Source organism: Tupaia chinensis, unplaced genomic scaffold (genome assembly GCF_000334495.1).
Source record: "Tupaia chinensis unplaced genomic scaffold, TupChi_1.0 Scaffold000076_1, whole genome shotgun sequence".
Lineage (NCBI taxonomy): Eukaryota > Metazoa > Chordata > Mammalia > Scandentia > Tupaiidae > Tupaia > Tupaia belangeri.
In genome coordinates, this window is record NW_006159536.1 from 2,166,195 (window position 1) to 2,180,064 (window position 13,870).

At 37.3% G+C, this 13,870-nt stretch overlaps 1 protein-coding gene across 1 annotated transcript in view; it reads right to left on the reverse strand.

Annotated features, from left to right (window-relative positions):
* Positions 1-12,546, reverse strand: part of ZDBF2 (zinc finger DBF-type containing 2) — a 20,699-nt gene extending 8,153 nt beyond the window's left edge. Inside the window, exons 1-4 of the mRNA XM_027768362.1 lie at positions 12,466-12,546; positions 11,195-11,299; positions 3,985-4,112; positions 21-166 (exon numbers count right to left, since the gene is read on the reverse strand). Coding sequence (XP_027624163.1) covers positions 21-166; positions 3,985-4,112; positions 11,195-11,254 — 334 coding nt within the window. The 5' untranslated portion in view covers positions 11,255-11,299; positions 12,466-12,546. The remainder of the gene's footprint in view (positions 1-20; positions 167-3,984; positions 4,113-11,194; positions 11,300-12,465) is intronic.
* Between the last annotated feature and the right edge of the window lie 1,324 nt (positions 12,547-13,870).

Sequence of the window (13,870 nt, forward strand, 5' to 3'; positions counted from 1 at the left end):
CCCCCCGCGCGCGCCCCCGCCTGCAGCTGCAGCTGCAGCTGCAGCTCCATCTCCATCTCCAGCCCCAGCTCCAGCAGCATCCTCAGCTTTTTCCTCAGGAACAGACTCATCCAATGGAACCACTTCAGGTGATTCGGTACTCGTAAGTATCTCATTTTGCACTGCTCTACAAAGAAAAAGGAAATGCATTTTTTAAAAGTCTGTTTAAAATGTTAAAGGCATGATAAACATGATTTTCTTTCTATTCGGGTCATACTTTAAGGACAAAGAATCAGGGCAATCACACAGGCTGTATACTGTAAATACCTCAGTGCAGAAGATGGGAGTAGCTCCACCAACTGCTGTACTTAATAAACATAAATGGCTTCTAAACCCAAGAAAAAATACAAAAAGAACTTTATAACATTTTTTTCGGGTATCAAGTGGTAAATAGCAAAAAGTTTGACAGACGCTACTTAACCTTGTATGCTTCCATTTCCACCATTTGCCCTGCTGAGGTTGTTCTGAGGAGTAAATTAGTTGTTATATGTAAACAGCCTTAAAGGGAAAAAAAAAGCCAGAGACACTGTAAACTTTCAGAAATATAAACTATTACATCATCTTGGCAAGGATATAAGGATATAGGCACATTAATGCATTGTTGGTAGGAGGAAAGACTAGCTAACCTCTATTAAGATTATGAGTGCATCTCTACATAGTTTAGTAACCTCTATGAAGAACAATTTGGCAATATATATTAAAATAAGAAATGTTGAGAACCAGCAGTTAGCGTAATGGCTATGTCGATGGACTCCCACATAGTCGACCACGGTTCATGTCCCGGACCCGGTGGCTTAAACTCACGCCAGGCGCATGTGCGTGCATGCCCAAGATCCCAAGAGGAGAATGGAGGAGAAGGGATTGCAGCGTGGCCATCCCCCCTGGGGGGTGATTTCTCGCTTTCCGTCTCTCTGTCTCTCTCTGTCTGTCTGACGAGCACACGCGCCCTATAGCAAAAACCTCTCCCAAAATAAATAAATAAATAAGAAATGTACTTACCCTCCAACCTACTGATTATACTTTTGGCTTCCTCGTGTATTTAATGAAGAATGTACAAGAATAGTCACTACTATCTCTTTATTTTGTTGTTGTTGTTGATGGGAGGGATAATATCAAATAAATTAAATCAACCTTAATGCTCATCAATAGGCTACTGATTAAATAATTGCTATGAAATACAATACATGTTTTTAAAAATTATAAAGCAGTGGGGCTGGTAGGTGGTGTGGTGGTTAAGGGCAATGAACTCCCACATGGCCGACCACAGTTCAAGTCCTGGACCTAGTGGCTTGCTATCATTTTCCCTCTCGCTCTCTCACTCTGTCCTTCTCTGGTCAAATTTAAATAAATAAATAAATAAATTTAAGAAATTCTTGAAAAAAATAATAAAGTAGCTCTATGTGCACTAATAAAGATAAATTATTATAAATGCTGTTAGTGAGAAGCAAATATGCATGCACAAAGATATCATTTATGTAAAATACAAGAGAAGTAACTATACACTTAGAATATCTATAGAAGGGCACACTGTGACATCAAGGGAAATGAATGGGATAGGGAGAGCAGAGCATAAAAAAAGCTTTTTTAATTATGTCTACATGTATGTATATGCCACTCAGAAGTTTAAATTACATTGTATTTTAAAAGATCTGAAACTTTTCATACCTAAATTCAGTCTATGACTTTTATTCTACCAAAATCACAACATGCTTGACCCAAAGCATTTTAGGGATCATTCTTTCATATATTAGAGGGCTTTTAAAAGTCTGGAAAATGGATTTATTTTAGTACAAAATATTTTTAATTAATTTTTTTAGAGAGAAATTTTTGCTATAGGGTGCATGTGCTTGCCAGAGAGACAGAAAGCAAGAAATCACCCCCTGAGAGGGATGGTCACCCAGCAATTCCCTTCTTCCTCTCCTCTTGGGAATTTGGGCACACACACACTTGCACCTGGCGTGAGTTTTAGGCCACTGAGTATGGGACTCAAACCACAGTAAATTATGTGGGAGCCCAGCCACATAACTTTTACGCCATCTGCTGGTCCCACTGCAAAAATTTTTTAAATCCATGTGTAGAATTTTCATAATACACATTTTCCATTAACTTTTTGAAGGCCCTGCATAAACGAACAGCTGCCCTAATGACATTGCTGTTAAATTATTTTTTCTATTTTTTAGTGGCATATAATAATGGTACATTTCTGTGGGGTAAAATGCCATTATTTTTTAAACTGCCAAAGGGTAGGAGCATTTGCCAGAGAAAGACAAAGGGAGAAGAGACAGAGAGGGATGGAGAAAACACCCTCCCAGGTGAGGTGGCTGATACGCTGTAACCCTACCTCCATTTCTCCATCTCAGTAGGATCTGGGGCATGCATACACACATGCCTAATGTGTTTTAAAGCTGTTGGGGCTGGTGCCCAAATAACAGTTAACCATGTAAAGTTCAACTCCCTTAATTACTAGGCTATAGGACAATCCCCAGTATGATATTCAGTACAAAAAAAAAATGTGTATTGATTAAAGACAGACAAAAATTCAGTCATAAGACAACCATCTGCTAAGGCCTTAATACTACATAACAGGTTCTATGCTAGGTACTGAGACAAACTTAAAAAAAGCTAAGCTGCTTCTCAAGGAACATTCAAGCAGCAGCAGAAGACAGACAGGTAAAAAATAATTATAATTCATAGAGTTAAGAATCATCATATTTAGACCTAAAAGCAAAGAATGAACCATCACAGACTAGAGGAACCTAAGCAGATAAGTTAATGTAATTGGTATCCAATGGGATCCCCAAACAGAAAAAAACTAAAGAACTCTTAGTTTAGGAAAATTTAGTTTAAGTAAAAACTAAGGAAATCAAAATAAACTATGGACTTTAATAAAACTGTCATGACATATTTTATGCTTTTCTATGCAAAAAATGTTCATGCCTTTTCCAACAACCCAATATTAATACTGAGAGAGAAAAAGTGAAAAAGCAAGCTGCCAGGTTTGAGACTCAAACCACAGTTGGCCTTGTGGGAGTCCAGTGCCTTAACCACCATAAGACCTGCTGGTCCCAATATGGCATTTTCACTACTATTTTTGCTCCCATCTTTTTTCCCTGCTTAATCCTATGTTATAACTATGAAAACCTTAATGATATATAATTATTTACTGGCATAAGGCATATAAGAAAAAAGAGTGTAGTCCACATCTTCTGTAGTGAAATTTCCTACTTGACCTAAGAAAAATTAAAAATTGCAAATGAAGTTACTAGATTAAAATTCACTTTATATTTCTTGACTAAGAGACTCATTTTAAAAATTACTGGGCGGTAGAGCTGGCAGGTGGTATGATGGTTGAGGTGTTATAGTCCCACATGGCTGACCATGGTTTGAGTCTGGACCTGGCAGCTTGCTTTCTCACTTTCCCTCCCTCCCTCTCCCTTTCTCTCTGTATCTCTCTGGTCAAATTAAAATAATAATAATAAAAGTGAATAAAATTAAATAAGATTCTGAGAGGAGAATAGAGGAGAAGGGATTAAGGTGTGGCCATCCCCCTTGGGGGGTGATTTCTCACTTTCTGTCTCTCTGTATCTCTGGCAAGTGCACACTCCTCACAGCAAAAAAAAAAAAAGAGGAATTACTAGGCACCAGCTACTGATGTGGTGGTTAAAGCAGCTGGATCCCACATGGCTGACTACATGGTTGGAACCCTGGCAGCTTGAAATATACACTGACAGATGTGCATGGCCAGAATTCCAAAAAGAGGGAGAAGTAGAAGAGAAGGGATTGTATATGAACATCACCCATGGGGGAGGTGCTTCCTCACTACCTCACATCTACCCACACCTCTCCCCACCCCCCGCAATGAGTGCATTTAACCTTTGGCAAAATTAAAAAAAAAAAAAAACATTGGAACATTAACACAAATATCTACCCCACTCAGTGCTTTACCTGCTTTCTTGATAATGATAGGGGTGGTGCCGCAGTACATCCTGCAAGAAACGTTCCATCAAAGTGTTGGTACCTGATCGTTGTCTACTCTGTCTAGTCAAGCTTCTGTGTTGAGCACTAAATAAATGCTGTAAAGAAAAATACATTTTTAAATGAGCAATACTCATGAGTAATGGGAGTTCACAAAATGTATTCATTATATATTCCTGGTGGGAGTATAAATTCATGCCCTTTCTATAAAATAATTCTGAAATATGCATCTAAAGACTGTAAAAGTGTCTTTGTCTGGGTCCGGCAGGTGGTGTGGTGGTTAAGGCACTGGACAACATGGCCAACTGCAGTTTGAGTCCCCACCCTGGCAGCCTGCTTTCTCACTTTCCCTGTCTCTTTCTCTCTGGTCAAGTTGAAAAATAATACATAAAAATTTTTTTAAATATTCTTCAAAAAAATTACATTTTTCTAAATAACCTTAAGGAAATCATCTTAAATGTGGATGATTTATGTAAAAAAGATGCTTATCACAGCCTAATGATAAAAAACTAAAAATCTCTTAAACAGTAAAATCCTCAAATTATGATTTACCCTAAGGTGTAACACTTTACAACTATCTAAAATACTACAAAGAATTTTTAACAACATAGGGAAGTGTTAAATATTAAGAGAAAAATGGGGGGTACAAAAAATCACATGCATGGTTTTATCTCAAATATAGATTTAAAATGTATAGACAGAGGGCCAGCAAGTGGCATGGTAGTTAAGGTACTATACTTCCACCTGGCCAACCATGGTTTGAGTCCTGGACCTAGCAGCTTGCTTTCTCACTTTCTTCTTTCTTTTTCTTTTCTTTTTGGGATTTTTTTTCGCTATAGGGCGCGTGCACTCGCCAGAAAGACAGAGACAGAGAGACAGAAAGCGAAAAATCATCCCCCAGGGGGATGGCCACACTGCAATCCCTTCTCCTCCATTCTCCTCTTGGGATCTTGGGCACGCATGCACATGCGCCCGGCATGAGTTGAAGCCACCAGGTCTGGGACTCGAACCGCGGTTGACTACATGGGAGTCCAGCGACATAGCCATTACACTAACTGCTTACATTCCCTTTATCTCTTTATCTCTCTCTGGTCAAACTAAAAAAATAAGAATAACAAATAAAATAAAATAGGGGAACCAGCAGATAGCATAATGGCTATGTTGCTGGACTCCCATGTAGTTGACTATGGTTTGAGTCCCGGACCCGGTGACTTAAACTCACGCTGGACATATATGCTGCATGCCCAAGATCCCAAAAGGAGAATGGAGAAGGAATTGTGGCCTGGCCATCCCCCCTGGCGGGGGTGGCTTTTTTCTCTCTGTCTTTCTTGGTCTTTCTGGCGAGTGCATGCGCCCTATAGCAAAATCCTCTCCAAAATAAATAATTCTAAAAAGAAAAAATAGGCACAGGCAAGGTCAGCCTTTGGCCTGGATCAAACATGGCCGACTACATCGTTCAGTGTGAGACCCAGCAGCTTAAGAAACAGGCCAGGCGCATGTATGTGCACATCCAAAATGCTGAAAGGAAGGCAAAATGGAGAAGGGACTGCGGCATGACCACTCCTCATGAGGGGATGCTTTTTCTCTCTCTTTTTTGCTCATCTCTCCCTGGTGAATACCTGGGCCTTCTGACGAGTTTTGTTTTGTTTTGTTTGTTTTTTTAAAGAGAGAGGAAAAAAGAAAAAAGTATATACAGAGATATAGATAAGTAAATGAAACAAACTACATCAAAATCTTAAAAGCATTTAAGTGTCTTTGTATTAGTATGATGCAGTCATAGGTCATTTTCAATTTTTTCTTATAAATTGTTATATATTTCAATGAGCAAATATTTTTCATAATAAAAATCTGTTAAAAGAGATAATAGGGTTGGATTACTGTGTAACAGATGTTAAAGATCAATACACATAAAGGCCTCATTTTCCTTCAGAGACAAAAGATCCTATCTTCAAGAAAATACTGGAATGAATACACTACATTTTTCTATTTTGTAATTCTCTCCACAGCTGGAAAGATTCTGTTTTTACTAATACTGAGTATACTACCAAGCAGAATGGGAAGGAAGTTTAACCAACTGAGCACCTATCATGTACCAAACGTTAATGCTATTCAGTTTATATGACAATCTTGTTGAATATTCACTGAATAACAGTGTTCCCTTTGGACATTCAGAGACTGAGTCATAAAAATTAGAGTAAATTACCCATAATTGTGTACCTAGTACATAACACATCTTGAATCTAACTCTAAAAATTATGCTCTTGTCACTGTATCATGCTGTCCCTGGTGGCATATTTACAACATCTGTCATTTATAATTTAATAACTTTTTAAGGTTTATTTCTTGAGAGAGAGAAGGAAAGACAAAAGCACCCTTGTCAAGGTCTCACCACATGATGACTCCCCTAGCCTTTCAGTCAGCCAGGACCACAGGCATGCCTGGCAGGTTCAGAAAGACTCAAGATTCCCCTCAAGGCTCCATTATTGTGCAGCAACACCCTACTGCCTATATCACCAGGTTGGGTCTAATAACATTTTAACTTAATAATACTTAGGGGAAAGCATGTAAATACCATGCGAAGGGTGTCAGAAAACCTAAATCAGGCTGCTAGTTCCTGACCACTATTACTACTCTTAGAACTCTTTCATGTTGACTTCAGGTCTATCCTTGAACTGCCTTAGTGCCAGCAGTGGTTTAAATTATGACAGTCTTGGCTCAGCTACAATGGTGCAAGTGGTAAGGAGCCCTGCTCAATACTGGAACCATATGGGAAGGGCCCAAGTTCTGATCACAGGTCAACCCAAATACACTTGGTGCACCCACAGGCTGGCCCATGATCCTGGCTGGCTGGAAGGCTGGGGAAAATCACAACATGCTAAGACCCTGTCAGGGGTGACTGACAGTCTGTCTCTCTCTTTCAGACACATGAAGAAAATAAATAAGCTTAAAACAACAATGACGAAACCAGGGCCAGCCTCATAGTACAGTGGTTAAGGGAGTCAGGTGCCACATGTCCAACTGTGGCTTGAATCCCTGCCCCAGTGGCTTGGAAAAATACACCAGACACGTGTGCATGCATTCTCAAAATCCTGATCTCTGGAGAGAAATGAAGAAAAAAGGATTGCAACATGACCATGCCTCATTTGAGAATGCTTTCTTTCTTATTCTCTCTCTCTCTCTGGTGAACACATGTGCCCTATAGTAAACAAAAATAATAATAAATGGGGCCTGCAGATAGCATAGCAGTTATATCACTGGACCCTACATGGCCGACCACAGTTCAAGTCCCAGACGTGGTGGCTTGAACTCACGCTGGCCATGTATGCATGTGTGTCCAAGATCCCAGGAAGAGAATGGAGGGAAGGAATTGCAGCTTGGCCACCCCCTAGGATATAATTTCTCACTTTCCCTCTCACTGTGTCTGTCTCTCTCTCTTTCTCTAACAAGTGCATGCTCCCTAGGGCAAAATCTCTCAAAAAACAAAAAGCAAAACAAAATAGTAAATAAGATTAAATAAATAAAAAAACAAAAAATTCTTTAAAAAACTAATAATAAGACTTGTACACTGAAAAACCTCAAAATATTGTTCAAAGAAGTGAAAGAAGCCCTAGCTAAATGAAAATCCCATTCATGAACTGGAAGACTTACGAGATGGATACTTCCCCAAATTTATCAAAAGATTCATATAAAAATGCTAGCAGCCTTTCTGCAGAAACTGACAAGGTAATCCTAAAATTCATATGAAAATAGAGAGACCCAAAATAGACAAAACAGTATTGAAAAAAAGGAACAAAGAAATCAAATGTCCTGGTTTTAAAACTTATTATAAAGCTACTGTAATAAATATTGTGTGTTTCTGGCATTCAGAAAGATAGAAAGATCAATGGAATAAAACTCAGAATAGAGAAATAAACCCTACGTCTATGGTTAATTGATTTTTCAACAGTAATAGCAAAATAATTAAATGAGGAAAAGATAATTAACTCAACGAATGGTGCTGAGGCTACTGAATACTGCATGCTAAAAAGTGAATTTAGATTCCTATCTTATACCATATATAAAACTAACTCAAAAGGGATAAAAGATCACATGTAAGAATAATTCTAAAACTCTTAAAAAGAAAACATTAACATAAATTTTCATAATTTTGGATTAGGCAATTCTGACATCAAAAACAAAAGGAAAAATAAATTCAACCATAGCCAAATTTAAACTTTGTGCATAAAACCACACTACCAAGAAAAACTAAAAGACAATCCACAGAATAGGAGAAAGTATTTGCAAATCATATATCTGATAAAGGTCCATTAACTAGAATATGTAAAGACCCTTTTTTTATTTTATTTTTTGAAGAGGTTTTTGCTATAAGGTGCAGGCGCTCACCAGAAGGAGACAGACAGAGAGACAGAAAGCTGAAAATCACTCCCCGGGGGGATGGCCACCCCACAATCCCCTCTCCTTCATTCTCCTCTCAGTATCTTGGGCATGCACGCATACGTGCCCGGCCTGAGTTTAAGCCACCGAGCCCAGGACTCGAACCATAGTCGTCTATCTACATGGGAGTCCAGCAACATAGCCATTACGCCAACTGCTGGTCCCAGAATCTTATAATTCAACAATAAAAAGACAAATAATATAATTTTTTAAATGGGCAAGGGGGTGCCGGCAGGTAGCACAATGGTCAAGGGTGCTGCACTCCCACATGGCCAACCATGGTTCAAGTCTTGGACCTGGCGACTTGCTTTCTCACTTTCCCTTTCTCTCCTCTCTCTCTCTCACTCTCTCACTTTGTCCCTCTCTGGTAAAATTTTAAAAATAAGTAAATAAGTAAAGTTAAAATAAAATAATTCTTTAAAAAAAAAAATGGGCAAGGGATCTAAATAGACATTCTTCCACAGAAAATATAAAAATGGCCAGTCAGTACATGAAACAATGTCATTAATCATTAGGGAGTCAGTTATTAGTCATTAAGGAGATACAAGTTAAAGCCATAATGCAATACCACTTCATATTCACTAAGATGGCTATAACCAAATAAATAAGTAAAGACCCATCTAGATAATAACAAGTTCTGGCAAAAATATAGAGAAATGGGGACCTTCATGCAATGCTGGTAGTGACATAAAATAGTGTAGCCCTTTTGAAAATAGTGTGGCAGCTCCTTAAAAATCTTAAACACAGAGTTACCACATGACCCTACAATTCTCAAGAGATGAAAACATATGTCCACCTAAATACTTCTACACCAAAGTCCATAGCTGCATTATTCATAACAGCCAAAAAGTAAAAACAATGCAAATCTCCATCAATTATTAAATGAATAAAATGTGGCATATCCACACAACGGAACATTATTCAGCCATAAAATGAATGCGTTAACGATACACACTAGAGCATGGATGAACTTTGAAAATATGCTAAATGAAAGAAGTCAGACACAAATATATTACACAGTATATTATTCCATTTATATGAAATAGCCAGAATAGGCAAACCTGCAGAGGCAGAAAGTAGATTAGTGGTTTCCAAGGGTTAGGAATAGAAGGGCCTAGAGAGTAACTGTTTAATGGGTACAGGATTTCCTTTTTAGGGTGATGAAAATGTTCTGGAATTAGACAGTAGTGATGTTTGCACCACTTAGTAAAGATACTAAAAAATCACTGAATTACGTACTTTCGAAAGGTTAAGTTTACAGTGTATGAATTATATCACCATAAAAATAAATAAAAGAAAAAACTCCATACCAATCATTCCTCTCACAGGAGAGAGACTGATTCTCTTAAAGTACAAGTTAGATGATCACCTCCTCTGCTCAGAAATCTGAGGTGGCTTTCCATTTTACTTGGAAGATTCAAATTCAAAGCCCTTGACTTAACCTACAATGTCTTTTCTTTCCTTTTTAAAGAATCATTTAATTTGAGAATAGCAGATGGCACCGCAGTTACGTCGCTGGACTCCCACATGACCAGCCAACAGTTCAAGTCCTGGACCTGTGAAAATCCCACCAGGCGCTTATGTGTAAGCTCAAGATCCCGGAAGGAGAATGAAAAAGAGACTGAATGTGGCCATCCCCTCCGGAGGAGTGATATATCTCACTTTCCTTCTTACTGTCCTAAAGCAAAAACCTCTTTAAAAGAATTTTTTAAGAATTATTATTATTTTTTTAATTTGGTATAGGGCATATGTGCTCACCAGAAAGAGAGAAAAGGAAAGTGAGAAGACAAGCCACCCGATCCAGGACTTGACCTGTCAGCCATGTAGGAATACAGTACCTTAACTACCATACCCCTTGCCAGTCACAAAATCTATTTCTCTGAATTCTTCACCTATCACTTCACACCAAGCTCCCTGCCTCCACTAGGGCCACACCAGCCTGCTGGCTTTTCGGCAGCATGTCAACCACTCTTTTGCCTCACAGTCTCTGTCCTTGTTCACTCTTTTCTCTACTGAGAAATTCTTCCCCCAGTAATACATACATAAGCCTGACACCCAAACTTCATTCAAATCTAAACTCAAATATCACTTCCTTATAAAACTGTAGCCATCCTAACTAAAACAGCATTCCTTTTCCTCTTTCATTTTCCTCATAACATTGATCAGAAACTGACATGTTATGTAACAAATTTAAATGATTATTTATTTTCAGTCTTCCCACACTAGAATGCAAACTGCATGAAAAAAGAAATCACTTCGTTTATGGTCTTACCCCTACAACCTTAAAAGAATATCTGGCACTTATCTCTTATCCGAAACTGAACCAGAAGTGTTTCCAATTTTGAATTTTTTCAGATGCAAATTAAACCCACAGATTTGGGAATATTTGAATATACATAATGAGAAATCTTGGGGCTAGGAAGGTACCGAAGTGTAAACACAAAATTAATTTGTGTTATATATACAGCTGAAAGATAATTCTACACAAAAGTTTATATTGCAGCATTTTGACTATGACCTATTACATGAGGACTCAGGTGTGGGATTTTAAAATTATGGTGTCATGTCAGAGCTCAGAAAGTCTTAGATTTTGAAGCATTCTGAATTTAAGATTTTTGGATTAGGGATGCTCAACCTAGATTCTCAACCTGTTCAATGAATGAACAAATGAATTTTTAAAAAACCTAAGGGAAGAGAAAGTCCTAACTAGCTCCTTTGAGATAATATTTTAATAGGAATCTCTCACCTGTTCCAAGCTGGTATACTGCACACGGCAATAGCTGCAATATCCTTGCCTCTTCTGCATCTTGAATAACCAAAGTCAAATGGCTACTGTCCTTGAATACTCAAACTAAAAGAAAAAAAAAAGGCCCAAATCACAATAATTTCCTACACACTCGAATGCCTACCATAACCGTCAGAAAACAGAAATTCACTCAAGTCCTACCCACTCCTATTTCTCATAACTAGGAAAATATATGAGGTTGCCATGAGCAATTGAATCAACCAGTGAGCCCAGGGTACAGATGAGAATTACACATCCCCTGACAGAGTGGTTTGTTGCCAACATTTCAAGAGCAGATGTCTAAATTTTATCAATTTTCTGATAACTCATTAGTTATTACAATTTGATTCAGTAACAGAGAATACAGTACTTAATTTATAAAGAAAAATTACTACTTCCAAGATATAATCCATTACATATTACTTCTATATTTATTATGCTCTCCTAGAGTTTATTAATTTTCCCATCGTATTTCTATATGAAACCCCAGATTATCTGAATTGTCAGTACACACATTCTGATTCTCTGTCATAAAATAAACCACAAGCATTGTCTGCTCAGGTCACAAAGAGGCAGATTCTGAAATAGTCTGCCCAACAAAGGTGCTAAAAATCAGAGTACCAAGGCAATTAGCCTCTGGAATGTAAGACATTTTTCTTCGGATAATTATATAAACCAAATAAATTGGTGGAATTCTTTTTCCTACTGGTGCTGTGAGATTTCTCTACAAATAGCTTCCTAGTTTCCATCCACTGTAAACAGTAATCACTCAATATTACATACTGCAGTGGTTCCCAGACCAGGCTGAATGGCAAAATCCTCCAAAATTATGAGTTAATAGAGTTAAGATAGAACTTAGGATTTGGAAGTTTTTAATTTCTACAGGTAACTTTGAAACACAGCCAATTTAATAACAGACACAATGTGTGTACCATTTTCTGATTATTTTAAGTAAAAAACTTAATATTGTGCAGTTTTTTGTTTTGTTAAATCAAAAACAGAATGCAAATAATTGTCAAGTTTTTCATTCTAATTATTTTAAACACTCTTGTCTGTTGGAAAATACGTAGCAGAACCATTTTATGATGTGTTATGAGTATTTCTAAATAAGATTATTCTACAAAAGAGCTTTATCATTAAAATGAAAACAAAAAAAATGAAATCACAACCTTAAAACCAGTAAGAAAACAAAAGCTTCATTAAATCAGAATGCTATCGTAACAGGAACTTACCTATTATTTTTTAGTATGAGAATCTGATTTTTCTGACTTCTCACAGTTATGGGACAAATAAATCAATTAAACCAGCCTCTGAAATAAAGAATATATAAGTAATTACTTAAACTTTGGCCTTTTTTTTCTTTTAATTTACTTCATTTATTAACCTAAAGCAATAAAATGGAAACAAATTTTATGCTATGTTCAATTTATAGGTAAGGCAATTTTTAGGGTAAGAGACCCCTATGGCTTAAACCTAAGCTTTGAAAATCAGAATATAACAAGTATTTTTAGAAGCTATTGAAAATCTAATGAAAACACTCACCAAATGAAAGGAAAATGAAAGTGTAAGACTAATACCACACATGCAAAAACATTAAATACTTTGAGTATTTTTAAAATCGTTATCCCCAATAGCACCATCCTGTTGATTACCTCTATTCCCAAATGACAGTAAACTGCAATGAATGATTGTTGGTATATTTTTTTAATTCACGAGGTAGGACCCCATCCAAAATTTATCTAATCAAAAATTCTATTGTAGAAAGGAACTCCCAAAACATGCATGTTATGCATATTTAATACGCTCCATATTTGCTAATTATTTAACTGGCAGTGAATTGATATCCAGAATACATAAGAAACTCGAACAACTCAGTAACAAAAAAACAAATTTTATTTTTAAAAAGGCAAGCAGGGCCAGCAGATGGTATAATGGCGAAAGTGCTAAATCCCACATGGCTGACTGCATGGTTTAAGTCCTGGACCCAGTGGGTTGGAAAACATGCCAGGTACATGGGCATGCATGCCCAGAATCCTGAGAGGAGAGTGGAGAAGGGATTGTGGATTGTGGCATGGCCATTCCCCTTGGGGGATGACTTCTCACTTTTCCTCCCTTTCTCTTTCTCTGACAAGGACATGTGCCTTATAGCAAAAATTTTTTAAAAATAGTAACAAATGCTAGCGAGGATGCATAAAAAGGGGAACTCTTATATATCACAGGTAGGAATGTAAACTAGTGTAACCACTATGGAAAACTTAATGAAGATTCCTCAACAAGCAAAAAGTATAATTATATTATGACCCAGTAATCCCACTACTCAGTATATATCCAAAAGAAGGGAAATCAGTATATACACCCATGTTTACTGCAGCACTATTGACAACAGCCAAGATGTGGAATCAACTTAAATGTTCATCAGCAAATAAATGGATAAAGAAAATGTGGTAAATATACACACTGGAATAACTCTTCTTTCACAAAAAAAGATGAAGTCCTGTCATTCAAGGTAAGAGAGATGAGCCTAGAGCACAATGTTACGTGAAAAAAGTCAGGAACAGAAAGAGACCACTTCTCAGCCATACAGGGAAACTAAAAAAATTGACCTCACTGAACAGAAAGTCAAAAAGTGGTTAATAA